Here is a 22789-nt window from a genome sequence, read left to right as displayed (position 1 = left end):
CAAATCTCAGCAGCACTTTGGAGCCGGGGTTTGTGGAGGAAAACTTTTACGCCCATCTTTAGGATTCCATTACAGTTCCTCTATTTACGCACAACATCGTGTGTCAGTCTGGCTCAGTGGTAGCGCTCCTCTGAGTCCAAAGGTTGTGGGTTCAAGCCCCACAGAGGGACTTGGAATCACATAATCTAAGCTAACGCTCCAGTGCAGTGTTGAGGCATTTTGCATTGTTGTAGGTGTCGCCTTCGGATGAGATTCCAGGATCCGTTACTGTAAAGCGCTCTGAGATGCGAGAGGGCGCTATATAAATCCAAGTTGTTGTTGTTGTTGAGATGTTAAACCGAGGTCCTGTTCAGCTAGACATTAAAGACCTCATGTACCTACTCGATAAGAGAAGAGAGTTTCTTCCGGTGTCCTGGCCAACAATCCCCCCAAATAAAATTGGTCACTCAATCCACAACTGCTTGTGGGAGGGGCTGTGCGCATTTGGCTGCCACGTTTCCCCTCACGCTTTGAGATATTTCAACGACGCTGTTTAAAATTAGGCGCTGTGTAAAATGCAAGGATTATTATTTATAGAGATGAAGCCACATTAAAGTGACACTTTGCGTTGTGCAATCATACTCCTCTCGGCCGCTCTGGTTCCCGTCCAGCCCAGATTCATTACTGTACTATGCTGCTTATTTCTCTGCCTGGTTCCATCCCCAGAAGTGAAATTAGTGTAAAAGACCAGGCTTTTTGCCAGGAACAATAGCCTTCTGTACACAGAACAACAAAGAATACCCAAAAACCCAACGGAAACTGAACCCAAGGCCAGAACTTTTCAAAGGAACAGAATAAAACTCCAAAATGAATGATGCTCCAATGCAGCCCTGGGGGTATTGCATTGTTAGAGGTGCCGTCCTTTGGATAAGACATTAAACTGAGGCCCTGTGTACCTGTTCAAGTGAACGTTAAAGACCCCACGGCACTATTTGAAAAGAGAAGGGAGTTTCTCTTTCCCGGGTGTCTTGGCCAACAATCCCCCAGATAAAATTGGTCACTCACTCCAGGGCTGTTTTGTGGGACATGTTTGTGCGCAAACTGGCTGCTGTGTTTGCCTACAAAATACACAGTCACTTCACTTTACAGTCAATTCTGTGAAGCACTTTGAGATGTCCTCCTGATGTGAAAGGTGCTGTGGCAAATGCAAGGTTTGTTATTATTTTATTATTAAAGAGGTGTTGTCCTTCAGATGAGAGGTTAATGGAATGGCTGATGATGGGGTGGTTCAGGTGGATGGGCATGAAGCATCCTGGTGCTCACTGAGAGCAGGGAACAGCTGGGTGGGTGTTGTTTGAGGAGGTCACAGAGGTAGGGTGAAGGAACACAATTGAGGGTTTAAAGGTGAGGATGAGGATCTTGAACTGGATCCTCTGGGGATGAGGAGCCAGTGAAGCCAGGCGAGCAAGGAAGTGATGGGCTCGTGAAGCCTGTTGTGGGTGAGGACAAGAGCAGGGCTCCAGAATAGTCAAGCCTGGATATCACAGAGTACCTCTCAGCAGCCCAGGGAGGAGAGGTAGTGGCAGAGACAGCCAATGTTACACAGGGGAGGGAAAGACACCAGTGTCTTAAAATGTATTATGGCACAGAAAAGGGGGAAAATTCTTAAATTGCATTATTAATTTGGGAAGACCTTTTTTGACAGCTCTTTTTAAATACCGTGTTCCGAGTTAAGAATTTTCCAAAATTTTACACCATACTAACCTTTTCGGCTGTGGGGTAGAGGCTGAGATCAGGTAAGTTATGAAGCTACTGATTACTGATCCTCCTTGTGAGGGAGGTAAGCAGGCCTCCCCATATCTCTTTGGAGCTGAATTCCAAGGTGACATGTTGGGCAATGAAATTTCGGAATTGAGACACTTCTCTGTGACGGTCTCTAGTCCTGTTCCTGAGCCAGGCAGGTCATACGGCACTGCGGATGACAGCACAGCCCAGCTCGGCTCATTGGAAGAGCCTAGAAGGGCAGACCAGTCACTGGGGGCAGGGAATCCTCTCACTCAGCTCCTGTTAGCTCTGCAAGCCAAAGCCCTACCGGAGAGGGTGGTCCCAGCTCGACAAGTAGTGGGAAAGCTTGCCAGGCTGCACAGGTCGCCTCATCTCTGTTTTTAGCTGCTCTGAGAGAGCGCAGCAAGAAAGTTTGTGTTGTAGACTTGTAGCGTGTGTGGCAGTCTGTAAGGTTGTGAAGTGAGGTGTTAGCAGCACTGCTCAGATACTGCACACACAATGAAAACACTGCAGAGAGCTGTTACACCTCTTGCTCACACAGGAAAAAGAAGAGAATAAAGAAATCCGGATGGCAGAAAGAGGCAGATAGAGCGATAAAGAAAGAATCAGTTTGTTAACAGAATACCAGATTTGACCAGAAGGTGTTTTTGCTTGCAAGGTTTTATTTAATGATGTTTAAACACATTTTAAACAGTTATGAGCACAGCTGATGTCTGAATGTCCTCCATACAGTTTGGTGGCATTTGCCATTTCTCTGTGCACTTTGCTACAAATTAGAGGACAATTATTGTCCAATTTGTTGTAAAATAATAATTTGGTCACTCAATCTGTGACTGTTTGTGGGACACTGCTCTGCGCAGTTGGCTGCCATGTTTCACCCACGAATACAAAGTCAATTCACTTTACAGTATATTCTGTGAAATGCTATGAGACATCTCGAAGACATAAGGTGCTATATCAAATGCAAGGATTATTATTATGAAATTGAATTATTGTGTACTTTATAAACTCCAAATTAAATCTTGACCGCTTTCAAATATCTTGGAAGCGTTTCACAAACAAACCTATGGTTCATTTTTATTTTGTATGGGAGGGAGAATATTGCTGTGCTCAAGTTGGCTGCCATGGTCGCCTACAAAACATACAGTCACTAGACTTTACAGTAAATCCCATGAATGGGTTTGAGATGTTTGGACAAGATGAAGTGCTGTATCAATGCAAGGGTTATTATTATATTTACGTTTTCCTCTAAATCCAGACTCGCTGGAATGATACCAAATTCTCTCTCAACTTTATTGACGTCCCACCCAACAAATATACAAATATCGCGGGATCTAAGTCTAAAACTGGCCTATATATAATATATATATACTGTATATAAAACACAATACATTTCGCCTTTGTCCGCACAATTCAAAATTACTGTGGTTGCAAGCGATCAGACGGGTTGCTTTAAAAATAGTAACGTAAAACTAGCTTAAAATAAACGTTGAAATCTCTAATTTGCTTTGATCACAAATTCTACGCTTCATAAATAGATAAAATTTCTCCCTGTGTGCACAGCGTGGTAGCTTTTACCTTTATCCTTAAGTGCATTTACTATAGGCTAAGAATAAGGATCATGCTCACTTATAGTAAATGAATTATTTTAGCGGGAGTCCCATTCATGTTCAGAGTCCAGAGATATTGTATTGAAGTGAAGCTGCCTTGCTCCAATACTGCCTTGCTGCCTTCTCCACCTTATTCCACATAATTCTTGTCCAAGTCGGAACTGTATCCATCACCAGACACTCCGAATCCGGACACCTCCTCTGGCTCGGATCCCTGCAGTTTTGCCGACCGGTACAGATCGGCCATCTTCACACCCAATGCTTCCTGCTCGTCAAACGTGGAGTCTTTCCCAGATCCCAACTCTTCCTCAGGGTTCAGGAGTTGTAGCTTCTCAGCGGCCAGCCTGCAAGGCAACACCAAATAATAATTTAATAATACTTATGTTTGATACGTCGTCAAGACGTCTCAAAGCGATACACTGTAAAACGGTTTGGCTGTGTATTTTGTGGGCAAACGTGGCAGGCAGCCAAATGTGTACACAGTGTCACACAAACAGTCGTGGGGTGAGTGACCAATTTTATTTGGTCACCAAGTCAGCTTCATGGTCTCTCAAAACTGTATTTATATTTCCTAGTGTAAACCACAACACTCCGACACGCACATACACGGAGCCAAAAATAGCTCACATGCAGTTTTACAAAAACTGGCTTTAAATTTAGTTGTGAAGAAACTCAAACCATCGGTGACTCGAGAGAGAGGGGACATTCCCAAATATCTTAAAACTTTTAACTCTAACTCGGTTATTTTAAATTTAAAATCGCGTAGTTGTGTGTGTGGGCGGGGTGGGGAGAAATCCCTAAATTTAATCTGAATTTCAAAATTGATTTTCGGACGTTTTCTTTTTCAGATTAAAGCTACATTTGACGATGGCCTCCCCTCCCGCATCCCCCTGCACAGACACCCCCTCACTCCCGCCCCACACACAAACATCCTCACCTTCCCACCCCCGCACAGACACAAAAATATAAATGTTTCCACCAGCACCTTAAAATGCCAAGCTATAATTAACGGTGTTAATAATAATAATATACACATTTGATTATAGCACCTTATCACATTGTTGAGGCATCTCAAAGTGCTTCACAAAATATACTGCAAAATGTATTTGACTGTATTTGTGGGTGAAACACAGAAGCCAATCGCGCACAGAAATATCCCTCGAACAGTTGTAGATTGAGTGACCAAATTATCAATATATGTTTATGGGAATATTACCCCTGGAAATCAATCCTCCAATCGACTGATAAGTGGGTTCCTACTTACTGCCAGGTAAACAAAAGTGTGTGGAGTAAGGAAACATGGCTAAGGGTTTGCCCCACCTGGGAATCAAACCCGGGTCCTCTAATGAGGCTTGGCCTGGGGGGAGTGGGGTAGGGGTTACTTACCGGGCGATGTCTCCTCTGGCGGATAAGCGTTGGGGAGCGGTGGAAGGAATGGTAGCCAGCGGGGTCTGGCGGGTCAGACAATTGGCATCGGTGCTGTTGGGTTTACATTCCAGCCACATGTAACGGCCCAGGTTCGTAGGGGCACCTGACAAGACGCAAACAGGAGGTCAGTCAGTCAGTCAGTCAGTCCGTCACAAGGGTCAGCAAGCGGCCCCTGAGGCACGCAGGCACAATCCTCCTCGCTTCACCTCTCGCTCCTTCCCCCCAGCAATGGGCAATCATTTCCACACACGGTTTGCTGCCACCATTGATCGTTAACCCAAACTACAGGACTGAGACAGCCAGGCACAAGAGAGCCAGACACAAGAGAACCAGGCAGCAAGGCACAGGAGAGACAGGCACAAGAGAACCAGGCAGCCAGGCACAGGAGAGACAGGCACAAGAGAGCCAGGCACAAGAGAGCCAGGCACAAGAGAGCCAGGCACAAGAGAGCCAGGCACAAGAGAACCAGGCAGCCAGGCACAGGAGAGACAGGCACAAGAGAGACAGGCAACCAGACAGATCCAAACAGGCAGACAGATCAGATGGCTAGTCATATTGACAGGTAAATGACAGACTGACTTTTTTTTGCTGAGCCCATAACACCCCCCACCCCCCATCATCAATCCCCGATTCGGCATTGAAGCACCTACACAGCGCTTGGTTTGGAGTCTCAGAGCCAAAGGGAGAGACTCACTCCCTCTACCGGATCGGGACCTTTCCCAAGAGGAGCCTCGGGGGTAATAATTATAATAAATAATGCCTGGGGTGGGGGGGGGGGGGGTGGCAGTAAAGTTGTGCCAAGTGGAGGCAAGCGACTGAGAGACTGACAGAGACACAGAGAGAGAGAGTGACTGACAGAGAGAGAAAGAGAGGCATCGAGAGACATACACTGAGAACAGGAAGGTGGGTATTTCTTTTTACTTTAAAGATAATCATAGAATGTTACGGCACAGAAGGAGGCCATTCGGCCCATCGAGTCTGTGTCGGCTCTTTCTACGAAAGAACATTTTGTACCATTTCTCAGCTCAGCTCAGCACATTTCCTGACACAGTTTTAGTCAAATGTCAGTTTCAACCACACACTCACTCAGGTCAGTTTCACTCTTGAGATCAGGCTCTCTGCCCCATCCTCAGCTCAAACACACACATACACACACATACACTTATCCCATTCCTACACTTCACCCGTCTGTGCCATTGCTTCAAGAAAAAAAACCAAAATACCCACTTTCCTGCTATCTATCTGTCTATCTCTCTCTTTCTCTCTTTTACTCTGTGTGTGTGTGTGTGGGTGTGCCTGTCTCTTAATCTTTCTTTCTTTCTTTCTTTCTTTCTCAGTCTTTATCTCTCCCTCTCTCTGTGTGTGTCTGTCTCCCTCCCTCCCTCTGTCTCCCTCCCTCTCTGTCTGTCTGTCTCCCTTTCTGTCTGTCTGTCTGTCTGTCTGTCTGTCTGTCTGTCTGTCTGTCTGTCTGTCTGTCTGTCTGTCTGTCTCCCTCTCTCTCTGTCTGTCTCCCTCTCTCTCTGTCTGTCTCCCTCTCTCTCTCTGTCTGTCTGTCTCCCTCTCTGTCTGTCTGTCTGTCTGTCTGTCTCCCTCTCTCTCTGTCTGTCTGTCTTGTCTCCCACTCTCGTCGTCTCTTTCGACCCCTTCTCACGAACAAACCGACTCTCATCTAATCCCCTCTCTGGTTTTTATTCAGGTTCATCCCCTCTTCCAAATACATTTTGTTTCTATAACTATAACAATGGAACATCGAGAGCAGAAAGTTAACTCTTATCTGAAGTCACCCTCTCCCCCTCCTCTCTCCCTCTCTCCCCTTCACCCCTCCCCTCTCTCCCCCTTCCCTCTCTCCCCTTCTCCCCCTCCCCTCTCTCCCCCTTCCCTCTCTCCCCTTCTCCCCCTCCCCTCTCCCTCTCTCCCCCTCCCTTCTCCCCTCCCCTCTCTCCCCCTTCTCCCCCTCCCCTCCCCTCTCTCCCCCCCTTCTCCCCTCCCCTCTCTCCCCCTTCTCCCCTCCCCTCTCCCTTTCTCCCCTCTCCCCCTCCCTTCTCCCCCTCCCCCCTCTCCCCCTTCTCCCCCCCCTCTCCCCCCTCTCTCCCTCTCCCCCCTCCTCTCCCCTCTCCCCCTCCCCTCTCTCCCCCTCCCCTCTCTCCCCCTCTCCTCTCTCCCCCCTCTCTCCCCCTCCCCTCCCCTCTCCCCCCCCCCTGTCTCCCCAGACAGCCTTACCTTGTGTCAGGGCAGCCGCACACACCATGTAACACAGGGCGCAGAGCAGCGCTCTGGTGCCTGAGTTGCGGAACATCGGTCACTGGACTTTACGCAGCAGTTACTGCTTGAACGTCCTCCAGAAACTCTCACCAACTGTGAACTGAGAGGGTCGGAACTGCTCGATCCGACTTTAAACCCACATCCAACCTGCGTCATTATCCTCCCCCCCCCCCTCACCCCCCAAACCACTTCCCCTCCCTCCCCATCACAGCTAAGTAAGGCAGGACAGGCAATGGAAACTCACAACACTGTCAGTCCCATCTTACTGTAACGTGTGTGTGTGTGTGTGTGTGTCTGTGTTTTTTCCACCGTGGAATTAATTGAAACTTAACTCCGTCAAAACAGCCTGTGTCAATCAGCCCAAAAACACTCAAATTTTTTTTTAAGAACTTATGTTTCCAGAACTTTTGACTGTTGCTTCACGCGCGGTGTCAGCCCGGCTCAGCGGTCGGGTTCTCGCCGCTCAGTCGGAGGGTTGTTGTGGGTTCAAGCGACCCAGGTCGGGGCTTGGAATCGCACACGGTCTAAGCTGACGCTCCAGTGCAATGCTGCGGGTGTGCCGCATTGTCAGGAGGTGCTGTCCTTTGAGACGTTAAACACCCCCCCCCCCCACCACACCCCCCCTCCACCAGTGTCCTGGCCAACAAGCCCCCAAATTAAAAAAAAATTGGTCACTCACTACATGGCTGTTTGTGGGACACAGCTGTGTGCAATTGCGCTGCCACATTTCACTCACTCTCAAAATACATTTCATAGTAAAAATCCTGTGAAGCGCTTTGAAACGTCCTTCCAACGTGGATAAGGCACTATATCAAATACTAGGATTATTATTATTAAATGTTTTCTGTCTCTCTCTCCACGACTTTAATGATATAGACTGTATTTCTGTGGAAGCTGTGGGGCCGAGAGGGAGCCTCTGACTGACTTTTGCTCTGACTCTCTGATATCAGTAAGGTCAGCCCTGGAGCCTGATAGTCAACAACAACAACTAAATTACATTTGTATAGCGCCTTTCGTGTCGGGGGGACATCCCAAAGTGACAGAGTTTCAGAGGGTCTGGGAAGGTGGATGCCGGGGGGGGGGGACCAGGGAGATCGAAAGCACGGTCAAAGAGGAGGGTCATGAGGTGGGTCTTGATGAGGCAAGGGAGGGGGCAAGGTGGAGGTACTGCGGAATGGAGTTCCAGAGGGTGGGGGCAGAGTGGCAGAAAGCCTGCCCGCCAATAGTGGGGCAAGCGAGATGGGGGAACGTGAAACAGGCCGAAGCCCGCTGAGCAGAGAGAGCGAGCAGGATGGTAAGGGGTTCGGAGGTCCAGAGGTGGGAGGGGAGCAAGACCGTGGAGGGCTTTGAAGAAGAGGGCCAGGATCTTGAACTGTGTCCTCTGTGTGATGAGAAGCCAGTGGAGTCAGGCGAGGATGCAGAGTTCTGGATGATCTGCAGCCTATGGAGGGAGGAGTTGGGGAGGTTTGCATAGTCAAGCCTCGATGTAATGAAAGCGCGTATGAGGGTCTCAGAGCCACTCTTCTGTTGCCAACGTTAATTGCCCTCATGTAGCCGCACTGCCCATTTATTGAGTGGTGGATTTACAAAGTAACAGGAAATGCATTAGGCAGATTGTTCTGAACCGCCTGATAACATTAGCTGGGCAGCCAGCCTGTGGGCAGTGTGATACACCACTATCTGTTACACAAACCTCTACTCCGTTCATATTTCTTAATGGCATTCCGCATCCATGATAACAATTTCCATCAACTCATCTCCAAACGTTTCCTAAATGAGTCCAGCCTCTTGGCCGTCAACCGTTCAGCTAGCTGCCAGTCCCCCTCGGTGAGAAATACTCCCTGATGTCCTTTCTCAACCCTGTGCTCTCTTACCCTGATCCACGTAAAAGTACTGTGTCGTGGAGTATTGTGGAGACCTGTAGCTATGGTGTTTTGGTTGGCTTGCCCCGCAAACGAGAGGCCAGGTTCCATTCCTGAGCGGAGCAAAACCTTAGGCAAGTTTCCTTACTCCACACGCTTCTGTTTACCTAGCAGTAAGAACCAGGAAATAATAATCCCTCAAAAAAAAACTTTGGTCGCTCAATCCACGAGTGTTTTCGGGACACTGCTCTGCACAGTTGGCTGTCCCATTTTGGCAACAGAATACACAGTCACTAAACTTTACAATATGTTCTAAAGTGAAGTGCTTTGAGATGTCTCAATGACCTGATAAGGCACTATATCAAATTCAAGGATTATTCTTATTATTGTTCTGTCTCTACTCTGAATCCAAATGAAAATTATAGTAATAATAATAATAATCCTTACACTTGATGCAGCATCTTTCACATCAGGAGGACATCTCCAAGTGAATTACCTGATATATTCTAGTGTGTTAGCGATCATTTGTTTTGTAGGTGAATTTGCACACAGCAGTGTTCCACAAAAATCCATGAAGTGAATGAGCAGTTTTATCAGGGGAATTGTCAGCCAGGGTAGTGGGAGAGAGAAACTCCCTTTTCTTTAACACACCAAGTAGCTCAACCCTTTTGTGTACATACCTGTACTCACCTCGTGAAGAGGTCTTTCTGTTGATATTTATGTTGGTATTTTTGTGCTGATGTACCTGATATCAATAAGTTCTATCTATAAAACTTTTCCTATTCCCCATCACCATGATACTCCATCTAAATGTTAAATTCTCAAATAGGATTGATGAACATCAGATGGTGAAATTCACAAAAGACAAGGGAGTTTCTCTCCCTCTCTCCTGGCTTACTGACTAACAGTCCTCCCAAATAAAATTGGTCACTCAGTCCATGGCTGTTTGTGGAACACTACTTTGCGCAAACTGGCTGGCTCATTTTGCCCACAAAATGCACAGTCACTGCACTTTACAGTACATTCTGTGAAGTGCTTTGAGACGTCTCGACTACGTAAGAAGACACTATTATTATTATATCAAGTGGAAGGATTATTATTATTATATCCAGTGGGAAGCTCTTGTTTTACATTCTCGATATTCCATTTTACCAAACCCAAACTTCCGACTGAATCCTACATGTGGGAGAAGGGAATAGAGGGCTTGTGGAGGTTGATGGGGGGGTGGATAGGGAATGGGTGGAGGCCTGTGTGGAGTATAAACACTAATGGGGCTGAGTGGCCTGTTTCTTTGTGTTCAGCCTGTGCAATCAGCCCTATAACTCCTCAGAGACCGATGTCCTGTTTGTCATATTCACTGTAAAGTACAATCGATTGAGAGAATGATATTAATCGGTAAAACAATTGTGTTAGTCCGGAAACTAAGTACCTTCACATTAACTCAACTGCTGCACTTATTGCTCTTAATTATTTAGTACAGACGATAAGTGTCTAATTTATAATGAAATTTCAAAACGCTCCATGATTGCGTTACGTTAAAAGCTCACAGATTGATGATTGGGACTCACTGAACCCATGTAAGGAGCTCTCTCTGTGGTCGGTAATAACCTTCTCCTCTGCTCCCCAGAGCAGGGACTGATGGCAGGTCCCAGTGTGAGAACAAAAGGAATCTTAGGACAGAAAAATGTTCAGGCTCAATAAACCCGTCCCTTTCTCATCCCCTCCAGCACCTTATCTTGTTCCTCATCACAGCTCCCAGCGCCTGGCTTCACACTGCCAACTCCCTCTCATCCGATACCCAACCACACCAATTGCACCCACACCTCACACCCCAACCCCCTACCATGGATGAGATGTTAAACTGAGACCCTGCCTGCTGCTATGCAGATGGACATTGAAGATCTAGTGACATTCTTCGAAATGAGAAGTGAGTTTCTCTCTCCCAGTGTCATGGTCAACAATCCTCCAGATATAATTGGTTACTTACTCCATATTGTTTGACAATCTCCTCACACCTGACAGTGCAGGGACCCTCACAGGTTTAAGTGCTGGTCAAGGTCTCAGAGTGCCCTGTGTCAGGGAGGAGCGATTCAGCAAGGCTTCCAGTTCCTGATCCCCATCCAGATACACACTACTGAGAGGTGTGTGTGTACGTGTCTGAAAGCCAAGTGAGGACAGGATCAGGGCTGTGATGTATGTGCCTGTGTTTGAACACCGTGCCAACACTCACCTCACACAGAAACAACAGCCACTTGGGACGTGACCAGGAGGTGTGAAAGTCACCCAGCACGGGTCCAGGTGCCATCCAATACGTCATTGATAAATCATCAGATACGGTGGGTGACTCCAAGCTGGTGGGGAGGAGGGGGGTGGGAGGTGACCGTAAGCATGGTCGAAAAGAAAGGTTTTCAGGCGGAACTCGAAAAAGGGGAGGGAAGGGGCAAGGCGGATGCAATGAGGGAGAGTGTTCCAGAGTCTTGGGGCGTAGTGGCTGAATAGGCGATCTCCAATGGAGGAATGGAAGGTGCGAGGGACAAGCAAGAGGCCGGTACCAGTCAACAACAACAACAACAAGATTCCATTTATAGAGCGCCTTTCACGTCGGGAGGACATCCCAAGGCATGTTCGACTGTGTCGAACACGGTAGAAAGATTCAGGAGAACGAAGAGGCAGAGGGAAGAATGGTCACAGATAGAGAGGACGTTGTTTGTCTCTTTGAAAAGTGCTATGTCTTTGCTGTGACAGGGTATAAACCAGACTGCAGGGGCTCGAGGAGGGAGTGGTGGGACCAAAGTTGACCTGCAACAATGCGTTCCAGGACTTTGGTAAGGAAGGGCAGGTTGGAAACGGGACGGTATATGAGAAATTAGAGGGTTCGAAGTTGGTTTTTTTTGAGGAGGGATGTGGTAACAGCAGTTTTCAAGGGGAATGGAACAGAGCTTGAGGAGAGAGACTGGTTGACTCCGTTGGCCAGCAGGGGGGAAAGGAGGGGGAGTTGAGTGATCAGCAGCTGAGTGGGGAGGGCGTCGAGGTAGCAGGTGGTGAACTTCATGCAGCTGATCATGGTTGAGAGGAGGAAAAAATGGGGGCAAAGGAGCGTAAGGAGGGGGAGTGGCAGGAGCTATGGCGGAGGGAGAAGGCGGTATGGGTGGTCTGGATGGGGTGGAAGGGGCAGGGTGGGGGAAGGGCCGGGTGGGGGAAGGGGCCGGGTGGGGGAAGTGGCCACGGTTGTGGGTCAGCGTATTGATGTGGAGGGTGAGGTTTAAGGAGGAGAGGAGGGCGGTGAAATTCAAGGAGGTGGTGGAAAGGGAATTTAGATGGAAATCACCCATTATGACCAGGTGTTCAGAGCAGAGGGACAGGGATGAGAGGACATATCAGTGAGAAAGGAGCCAGGAAGTTTGGAGGGGTGGTAAACTAGGAGAATTTGAGTGAGAGAGAGGAGGGATGGTAGAGGGTGAGGGGCTCAAAGCAGGAGAAACAACTAGAGCAATAGAGAGATAAACCAAGGGAAGCTTGGGAGGTGAGGGCAACCCCGCCGCACCATTGGTTGGGGCAGAGGGTGTGGTGAAAAGTGTATCCGGAAAGGGAGGCTTCAACGGGGGGGATGGGGTCACTGGGTGTGAGCCAGATTTCCGTAAGCCCTCACAAGAACAGAATCCAGACTATTCCTTCCTGATCATTAGCATGAGCCTCCAATACTTGTGATATACGTCCAGTATAGGTCCTTGCTGCTCGGACACCATCATTGATTATCCCATTGAACAGACACTGTCATTGGTCATTGATTCCCCAGCGAAAGGTCCGAGTTTCTACCTTGTTGGCGCCTTCATTATCTTCAACCCCTGACTTGCCTGTAAACAGCTGATTGTTTCAGTGATTGATACAGCCATGATAGCTGCACTATTGTGACCCATATCTCATCTTGTTTGTGCGTGGTCAGGCTTACATTGTGCCACAATCAGCATCACGTCCTGTGGGGCGTTTTTGTAATGTTCTGTGCAGCAGGACTCAAACCACAGGCAAGCAATCTCTCCACACTAATGCTTAAAATGAAGGATCAGCGTGGACTGGAGCCAATAATCCAAACATGACTCATGGATCATCCATTAGATCACTGCTCCTCCTCGGGATCCAGTCAGTATCAGTCAATACTAGTGTCACTCAGCTCCCAGATCGACACAAGTATTTTTCTGCACATTTTCTCACGAGACTTTCAAACTACTTTGTCTTGACACGTTCTGCTGTTTCATTACTTGTTACAGCATCATGCTACTTCTCGGTAAGTCCAGATCTGAGTCAAAAACAGACTGTTTAGAACAGGCTCAGCGATTATTGTTTTTTGCTCAGCCGGGTGTCTGACACACGAGAAAACCCATCACCGTGCTTAAGAGTATCCAAACCAAACCGAGAATTCCACGCATCCCACCTACATATGGAAATTCCAGAGATATATTGTTCCCAGCGCCTTAGGAGGTCCTCCTGACATAAAAGCGCATACAAATGTAATTTGTTGTTGTTGTTGGAATGGAATACACATTCTCTCCCTAGAAAGATGCGTCCTGCTTATCTAATTCTGGAAAGTATTAGGCATAGGTTGGCAGGGGACCCTTGAGTGTACTTTGAGATGACTGATGGAGTCTAACCAGGTAAAACTACATAGCTTGCCATTGATAGCAACCTTTTCCAGCTGGGACCACCCTACCCCCCGTTAGGACTTTTACTTGTAGGGTTAACAGGAGCTGAGTGGGAGGATTCCATGCCCCCAGTGCTCAGCAACCCTGTCCCTTTCTGTTTCTCATTCTCAGAGTACGCTGCCACTATCTGCCACTAACAATATTCACTGTTAGCCCGGCTTAGTTGTAGCATTCTCACCCCACATCGGGTCTTTGACATACATAATCTAGACTGACACTCCAGTGCAGCGCTGGGAGAGTGTTACATTTTCCGAGTTTCATCCTTCAGATGAGACGTTAAACTGAGGTCCCGTGCTGGTTTAGGCTTGACGAGCCGTGCTGAAATTTCATTGCTTCCATCACATGTAGTTTACGATCCAGACAGCACACTTCCATGTCCACAAAACAGCATGATCTTTGGAACAGAGAAGGTTGGGGGGGGTGTGTAAGATGATGAGGGGTTTGATAGAGTCAATAGGGAGACATTATTTCCAATAGTTGGTGAGTCAGTAACTAGACGGCATCATTACGTTTAGTAATCAAGCAAATGGAGAGTTTAGGAGAGATGTTCTCACACACAGAGTGGTTAGGATATGGGAGGTCCTGCTGGGAGCGGTGGTTAAGATATTGGCTTTCAAAAAGGACCTGGATCAACACCAAAAAAGGAATAAACTCCAGGGGTATAATAATAACAGTAACCAAATACTTGCATTTGGTATAGCGCCTTATCACATCGTTGAGATGTCTCAAAGCACTTCACTGGACATACTGTAAAGTATAGTGACTGTTTTGCAGGCAAAATGTGGCAGCCGGTACACACAGCAATGTGTACTCTCGCGCTCCAGGCTCCGTGACCCCATCACTCTCACCCTCACCCGACAGGCAAATGGGACTGAAATGATTGCTCTTAGGAGCAGCACAGACACGATGGGCCGAATGGCTTTCCTCTGTGTGTAAATATCTCTGGTTCTCAGTTGAATTCAGACGGGATGTGTACAAACAACATCAGGATGTGGCAGAAATGGTTTGTTCTGCTGTTATGAGTCAGGAAATCGAACAGTGAGACAAGAGGTGCAGTGAGCTGACAAAGCAAGCCGTTCAGCGGTTCTCCTTTAACACAGGCCTTGTTCACTGAATTACTTTCATGCTTCAAAATACACACCATTCTTTTTTGGTCAGCCCCACAGAAACCCATCACCACGCTTCAGTCTCCATTCAAACTACCATGATTTCAACTCGTGCCTGATTTCCCTTTGTCTGAAGTGCAGTGCACTCTCTCTTCCCAGAGGGACATTCACCTATTCCTGGGGAGTTTAGGCGCAGGTTGGTCAGAGCCAAAGCTTGGGAGTATCAGCTTAGACTAGATGGGTTCCATGTCCTGATGTGGGGTGTTGGAAACTTGGGACACTCCAGTGTGTGGGTTAATAATAAATAATAATCCTCACATTTTTTACCTTTACCCAGAGAGTCATCAACGACTGGAACAGGTTGTTAGGAAAGGTGGTAGAGGCTGGGCCACTTGATACAGTGATGGATGGACAGTAGGTGGGTGTTCTGGATGGGAAAGCCTTCTCCATCAGGACTAATCTTGTGTTACAGCACCTTTAACGTGGGGAAGATGTCTCAAAGCACTTCACACTTCATACTCTAAAGTGGAGTGATTGTGTGCTTTGTGAGGAATGCACCAGTGAACTTGCATAGAGTCATAATGTAAGAATGATCCTTGTATTTGGCACAGTGCTTTATCATTGTGTCTTAAAGAACTTAATAGGATTTTACTGTGAAGTGCAGTCACTGTGTATTTTGCAGACAAAGGTCCTACAAACAGCCATGGAGTGAGTGACCAATCGTATTTTGGGGATTGTTGGCCAGGCCACCGGGATAGGGAAACTCTCTTCTCTTTCCAATGGCGCCATGGGATATTTAACATCCACCTGAACAGGCAGAAAAGACTTTGGTTTTAACGTCTCCTCTGAAGGCATCTCTGACAATGCAACCTCCCCACCACCCCCACAGCCTGCACTGGCATTTAACCAGCTGTTACTGTGCTGTCGTGGTTGTATCCTGAGGACAGCAGAGAAGCTCTCGGGTCAGTGGGTAAATTGTGTCTTTGTGAAGGAATTAATGCAGTAAACCGATGTGGAAATGCAAGCTATGGCAACCTGGAGATTCAGCAAGAAATTTGTCAGTTAGGTTCAGTTTGCAAAAAAAATACCAGTTTGGGAGGATATCAGCCTAAATCACTGGAGAGGAGCGGGGTGGTGAGTGTTACAAGAACAGGATATTGCAGGTGATGTTGTAACAATGGACACACTTCCAGGCAAAACTGTCAGTTTCAGGACAATATTACAACAACAACATTATATTTATAGAGCGCCTTTCACGTCGGGAGGACGTCCCAAGGTGCTGGACAGTCAGGGGTCAGGACCCGAGCATGGGGGGGGGAGTGGTGTAGGGGTGAGGGAAGGCAGACAGGTGGGAGGGTGACTGAAGGCACGATCAAAGAGGAGGGTCTTGAGACTGGCCTTAAAGGAGGCAAGGGAGGAAGCGAAGTGAAGAGACTGTGGGTTGGGGGCAGAGAGGCTGAAAGCTCGGCCAACAATCGTACAGCGAGTCGGCCGGGAGACATGGAGTAGGCCGGAGCCCGCTAAACAGAGGGAGCTGGCAGGTTGGTTGGGAGTCAGCAGATCAGAGAGGTAGGAGGGGGCAAGGCCATGGATGGCCTTGAAGGTGAGAATGAGGATCTTGAATTCGATCCTCTGAGGAAAGGGGAGCCAGTGGAGTCGGGTGAGAGTAATGGGGACACGGAGCCTGGAGCGTGAGAGTACACGAGCTGCAGAGTTTTGGATGATCTGCAGCTTGCGAAGAGTTGGGAAGGCCGATGAGGAGGGAATTTCCATAATTGAGCCTTGATGTGACGAATGCATGGGTGAAGGTTTCGGCAGCCTGAGGGGTGAGGAAGTGTCGGAGTCTGGCAATGTTGCGTAGGTAGTGCCAGTCATGGCGCGGATGTGGGGGAGAAAGGACAGTTCAGGATCAAACAAGATACCCAGGTACCTGACTGGATTAGTGAGGTTGAGTGTGCAGCCATGGAGACTGATGCTGCTAGCACCCGAGGTGCGGAGGCGTTGGCGCGAGCCAGTCAGGAGGGCTCAGTCTTGCTGACGTTGAGTTGGAGAAAGTTGTCCCTCGTCCAGGACTTGATGTCAGCCAGGCAGTCGGTCAGGATGCCAGTAGTCCTGGAGTTGAGAGTGGGGGCAGAGATATAGAGTTGGGTGTCATCCGCATACATGTAGAAATTTACCCTATGTCTACGGATGATGTCACCAAGGGGAGCATATAGAGGGTGAAGACCGAGGACAAGTCCTGAGGAACGCCGCATGAGATGGTGAGGGGGGTGGAGGAGAAGCCATTTGCTGAGACCAAGTGGAGGCGGTGTGAAAGGTAGAACCTGAACCAGTCAAGGACAGAACCTTGGAGGTTAAAATGGGAGGAGAGGTGGTGGAGGAGGATTGAATGGTCCACAGTTTCAAAAGCGGCGGAGAGGTCCAGGAGGACGAGGAGGCAGAGGGAGCCCTGGTCAAACATGGTCAGGATGTCATTTGTGATCTTGACCAGAGCAGTTTCCATGAAAAGGGAGGTTGAAGATGGGCCGGTAGCTGGATAGCTGTGATGGGTCAAGGGAAGGGTGATAGTAGCTGTTTTGAGGGGTATAGGAACGGTGCCAGGTGACGGAGAGGTTGATGATGTTGGTGAGTAGTGGGGCAAGGAGGTGGAGCTGGGATTTAAGGAGAGGGATGGTGATGGTGTCCAGGAAGCAGGTGGTGGGCTTCATGGAGGATATGGTGGTGATGATAAAGGAGGGGGTGACAGGTTCAAAGGTGTGGAATGAGGGATGGGTAGTGATCGGAGTGTGCGGTGGGGGTTAGGAAAGGGGTGGAAGTTGGGAGAGCAGTGGCAGCTGATTGGATTCCCTCGGTTTTGGACTCGAGGAAGTCCAGCAATTCCTCGCAGTGAGAGTTGGAGGAAAGAATCTGCGAGGCGTGTCGGGGAGGGCGGAGGAGCTGGTTGTTGGTGGAGAACAGGAGCCTGGGGTTGCCCTTCATCTCCAGGATTAACCTGGAGTAGAAGGACGATTTCACTGAGGTGAGAGCGGAGTGGTAGGTTTTGATATGGCCAAATGTGCCGTTGGACTGCTGAGCCGGATTTGAGCCAAGTGTGTTCGGCAGCCTGCACCTGGCCCTTGAGCGAGCGGAGGTGGCTGGTGAACCAGGGTGAGGATCAGGAATAGGAGGCAGTTCAGAAGGTGAGGGGGGGCAAGGGCGTCGAGTGTGGTGGAGAGGGTACTGTGGGAGAGAGTAAACCAGAGGATGGGTTGGTGCGGGAGGTGGGCCAGAGGGGGAGGAGTTCAGAGGACTCCAGGGCAGCGGAGAGGAATTGCGAAGAGATTTTCTTCCATGGACGGTAGGAGATGGTGGTAGGTTTGGAGGCAGTGGGGAGAGGGATATAGGAGTTGAGGGAGATGAAATGGTGGTCAGAGATGGCCTTGTCTGTGATGGTGACATCCAAGACGCTGAGGCCCCGGGTGATCACCAGGTCGAGCAGGTGACTGTGGGTGTGGGTAGCAGAGTGGATGTGCAGGGAGAGGTTAAGAGAGGAGAGGAGAGAGAAGTCTGATGAGGTGGAGCAAGAGTGGGTGAAGTGGAGGTTGAAGTTGCCTAGGATGATGAGGCGGTTGGAGCAGAGGCAGAGAGAAGCTAGAAGGGTGGAGATGTCAGAGATGAAGGTGGGGGAGAATTTTGGGGGGGCGGTAAATTAGGAGAATTTTTAGTGAGAGATGGGAGGGATGGAGAGGGTAAGGTGTTCAAAAGAGGGGAATGAGCCAGTGGAGTAGGGGGATAGGACAAGTGATGTCCTGGAGATGAGGGCCACACCACTGCCACGACAGTTGGGGCGTGGGGCATGGTGGCAGGTATAGCTGGGTGGTGTGGCCTCAGTGAGGGGAAGGTGTCACCTGGGGTGATCCAGGTTTCCGTGAGGGCCATAATATCAACGTTCTCATTGAGGATGAGATTGTTGACAGCCAGTTCTTATTGCAGATGGAGCGGACACTTTGAAGGCTAATGCAGAGTGGACAGTGCCAGGAGGATGTGTGCGATGGGAGGGGGTAGTGGATTGGTTGGCAGGGAGGGGTGGCTTGCGGCGGTAGTGGGGAATGGGGCAGTCGGTGTGACTGCAGCTGGGAAGCCAACGCTGAGTACCACGATGAGCCCAAAAGAGGATTCCCAGGCTGGAGCAGGAGGCAGTGGGTGGGGGCCCAAGCAGAGATAGGAGGCAGGGAGGGCGGAGAGAGAGGACAGAGCGGGAGAGTTTCAGGGAGGTGGGCATTTTGAGGGAGGGCCAGTTCGGGTCGGGGGCGGCAGCTAAGATGCGCACGCTGAGACGAGAGGTGGCGGATTAGTGGGACATTGTCAGCCTGCAGGAGGCTATGGAGGCTACAGGTGGTGCAGAGGGGAGATGACACTCATTGTAGTTAGCAATGAGCAGCCTGCAGGGGAAGGGCAGTGGATGAAGACACACTGGTATTAGGCACAGGTTGGCCAGAGCCAAGGCTTGCGGATCCCAGAGTGTGTGTTGGGGTAACTCTGGAGTCTAATCAGCTAAAACCACATAGAAATCATTGGGTGTGGCAAGCTTCTCGCTGCTTATCCAGCTTGGTCTGCAGGGTTAACAGGTGCTGAGTGGGAGGATTCCCTGCCCCCTGTGACTGGCCTGCCCTTCTGAGTCCTGCTGATAAGCCAGGCTGAGATGGTCACAGAGGATGGGCTTCATTCCAATATTCCACTGCCAAACATGCCATCTTGGAGCTAGTTCAGCTTCAAGGAAACCCTGCTTACTCGCCCGTTCCCTCTACCAACCCGCCCATTCCCTCCGCTCAGCCGGCTCTGGCCTGCTCCACGTCCCCCAATCCACCCGCCCCACCATTGGTGGGAGAGCCTTCAGCCACTCTGCCCCCAACCTCTGGAATTCCATCCCCCAATCACTCCACCTCACCCCCTCCTTAGCCTCCTTCAAGTCCCGCCTCAAGACCCTCCTCTTCGACCATGCCATTGGCCACCCCCTCTTCCCCTCCCCTCCCTTCTACCCCCCCCCCCGACCCCGGCTCAGGTCCGAAATTCTGTACACTATCCAGCGCCTTGGGACGTCCTGTAATGTTGTTGTTGCTTACCATTCCCCACCCCCCGGAGAATAATGTAAGCAAAAGAGGGCAAAACAGATAGTGAGAAAGAGAGGAAAAGAGAGATAAAGTGAAACATAAAGATAAAAACGAAAGAGAAAGGGAAGGAGTAATATTAGCAAGAGAATGAAGCGGAGAGGCAGTTTCGTGACAGCCTGGGTTGGGCAAGAGCTGAGCTGATCAGGAAGTGAGGGGCAGGCGCTACAAACAGAAACAGCACACAACGTCTGGTCAACATTTCCACCAGCACAGCGCTCAATAACAGCTGTGATGGGGACAATAGTGAATCATAGGGGCTTTACAGCACACAAAGAGGGTGTCACAATGTGGTGATGTGTATGTAGGCCCTCACCCCTCTCCACCCGCTCAATGTTCCACTAAAACAGACCAGTGCTATTTTACATTACAACCATATAAAGGCTTTAAACCATAAAATGATTCCAGCGCTTCACCCTGTCCAGTACAGAGGGCTTGGCTGGGGGACTTTCCAAAGACCCAAACTGAGAGGTATGGAATTGAGCAAAACGGGACAGGCTTTCTTTAGGTGTCAGCCTTGATTGAATAAGGTTTCAGGAGATAAAATCTCCTAAAATCTAATGAACAATCTTTAATGAGCTGAATGCCCTCCTGCTCCCGTTTTCATAACTTGCTGCCCCATTTTCTGTCTCCAATATCCTCACACCTGCTTCCCATCCACAAGATCCCCAGACATTTGCACACAGCGGGAGACCATTTGACCCCTTATATCACTGTCCTCCATTGTAGCCGTCTAAGCATTCCCATTTCCCTGCTTTCTCCATCCCATGGCGTAGTGGTTAGAGTGAGAGGACCTGGGTTTTGATTCACAGGTGGGGGGAAACCTTGCGCCAGTTTCCCTAACTCCACACACCTCTGTTTACCTAAGCAGTAAATAGGAATTGGTGGATTTGTTAGTTGATTGGTGGATCACTTTCCGGGGGTAATATTCCTTTTAAAGAACAATTGGTCACTCAATCCATTATTGTTTGTGGAACACTGCTGTATGCGATTGGCTGCGTTTCACCCACAAAATACACGTCAATCCATTTTACAATAAGAAACCTCTTTGACCTTACTCACACTTTCCATAAGTGGGTTAAGTGGAGTCCGGTAGTATAGTGGTTATCAAACAAGCGAGAGGACCCAGATTCGATTCCCGGACAGGGCGAAACCTTAGGGAAGTTTCCTTACTCCACACGCTTCTGTTTGCCTAGAGGTAAGTAGGGAGCCGGTTGTTAGTCGATTGCCAGATCTCATTACGGGGGTTATAATCCCTAAAAAAAAAACCTCAATCCATGACTGTTTGTGGGACGCTGCTGTGCGCAATTGGCTGCTGCTATATCAAATCCAAGGATTATTATTTTCCCCATATCCTCTGTATGTCAGCCTATAAGGTCTCAATCCAATCACCAAATGCCCCTGGCAAATCATCCCAGCACTGCTAACCCGCCAGCACAATTTTCCCCTAACTTCCCCAGTCATTCTACTGAAGTCCCCTTGTACTTGAATTCCTCTCACTCTTATCCTCTCAAACCTTTTCATTATCTCCAAAACCTCTTTTGTAATGCTTTCAATCGACTCTGTTCTGCTCAACTTTTTAAGGTGCATCAGAACCTCTCTTCCTTCCCGACATTCAAATTGGTTGATATGGGTCGGGGACGGGATTGGCTGGGGTCTGGTGCTTCCCACAGCCTACTGTGCTCTCGCTGATCTGGGAGTCTTGCATGGACAGTGTAGACAGAGCACTTTCCCATCCAGGTCCCCGGGAAACTCCCTCTGCTATCCACCCAGCACTCCCAGATCAGTGACAGCATGCGTTAAGAGACATAGGAACAGGAGTAGGCCATTCAGCCCCTCGAGCCTGTTTCTCTATTCTATTAGATCATGATGATTGATCTATCTGTACCTCAACTCCAATTGCAAAGCTCCCTGTACTCTCTGTCCACTCTCCCAGATCAGTGACATCAACAAAATACAACAAAATTACATTTATAGAGCGGGAGGACATCCCAAAGCATTGGGTTAGAGACAAAGTATAGCTCCCTCTACACTGTCCGTCCACACTCCCGGGTCAGTGGATTAGAGGATGTGGAAAAGTACATTTCATTGAGTTTGAACCTCATCTCAGGAACCGTTAGGTCGTGCAACAAAACTGTTGTGCTTAACTGCTGATCAGCATTAGTGAGGCCTCTCATCTCACCTCCACATTGCACATCACATCCTTCCTTCCTTCCTCATTACACCAGACGCCTGCTGTAACTCTTCAGTGCTAGACAGTTTGTTGCGTTTATTCTGTTTCTGCTGCCTTCCTTCCTCAGCTGCCCACTGCCTGGTCAGCCTGGTTCAGTCAGTGGCACTCACACCGGTCTAGACTGGCAATCCAGTGCAGTGCTAAGGAGCCTGCGTTGTTGGGAGCTGGTCTTTTGGATGAGATGTTAAACCAAAGTCCTGTGTGTATAGTGCATTTCATGTCGGGAGGATGTCCCAAGGCGCTGGACAGTCAGGGATTTGGACCCGAGCAGGGGATTGGGATCAGGGAGGAGGGAGGGTAGGTGTAGAAGGGTGGCCGAAGGCATGGTCAAGGAGGATCTTGAGACGTGCCTTGCAGGAGGCAAGGGAGGGAGTGAGGCGAACAGACTGCAGGATGGAGTTCCAAAGGGTGGGGGCAGAAAAGCTGAAGGCCTGACTGCTGCTAGTGTGGGGTGTGGTGGGCTGGGCAGGGAACATGGAGCAGGCCGGAGTCTGCCGAGCGGAGGGAACAGCCAGCTCACATGCTCGCACTCTCCTGCCGGCCGCGGACACTTTTTCTTTCCCTGTTCATTGGACTGCGCCCGCCACTTGTCCGCCCGTCCCGCCGGCCTATCTGGGTCCCAGGCTCACTTTGCCGTGGTTTGGAAGGATGTAACAGCCTTATAAAAAGAGGCATTGCAA

At 49.1% G+C, this 22789-nt stretch overlaps 1 protein-coding gene across 1 annotated transcript; it reads right to left on the bottom strand.

The window, feature by feature from the left end:
- Positions 1-2406: 2406 nt before the first annotated feature.
- Positions 2407-7201, bottom strand: srgn (serglycin). Its single transcript, XM_042337101.1, has 3 exons — positions 7023-7201; positions 4761-4905; positions 2407-3718 (listed from the first exon to the last, which is right to left on the bottom strand). The coding sequence occupies exons 1-3, from the start codon at positions 7096-7098 to the stop codon at positions 3505-3507; spliced, it is 435 nt and encodes a 144-aa protein (XP_042193035.1). The 5' UTR covers positions 7099-7201; the 3' UTR covers positions 2407-3504.
- Positions 7202-22789: the final 15588 nt, after the last annotated feature.

This window comes from Callorhinchus milii, unplaced genomic scaffold, assembly GCF_018977255.1.
Source record: "Callorhinchus milii isolate IMCB2004 unplaced genomic scaffold, IMCB_Cmil_1.0 Scaffold7, whole genome shotgun sequence".
NCBI classification, from domain to species: Eukaryota; Metazoa; Chordata; class Chondrichthyes; order Chimaeriformes; family Callorhinchidae; genus Callorhinchus; species Callorhinchus milii.
The sequence above is the reverse complement of the archived record's forward strand: the minus strand, read 5'-3'. Positions and strand labels throughout refer to the sequence as shown.

Excerpts from the sequence above, each read along its gene's own strand:
- srgn (XM_042337101.1), bottom strand. The coding sequence starts at position 7,098 with ATGTTCCGCAACTCAGGCACCAGAGCGCTGCTCTGCGCCCTGTGTTAC. Across the intron at positions 4,906-7,022 it reads TGCGGCTGCCCTGACACAAG|GTGCCCCTACGAACCTGGGC; the intron begins GTAAGGCTGTCT and ends GCGTCTTGTCAG. Across the intron at positions 3,719-4,760 it reads GCCAGAGGAGACATCGCCCG|GCTGGCCGCTGAGAAGCTAC; the intron begins GTAAGTAACCCC and ends GTTGCCTTGCAG.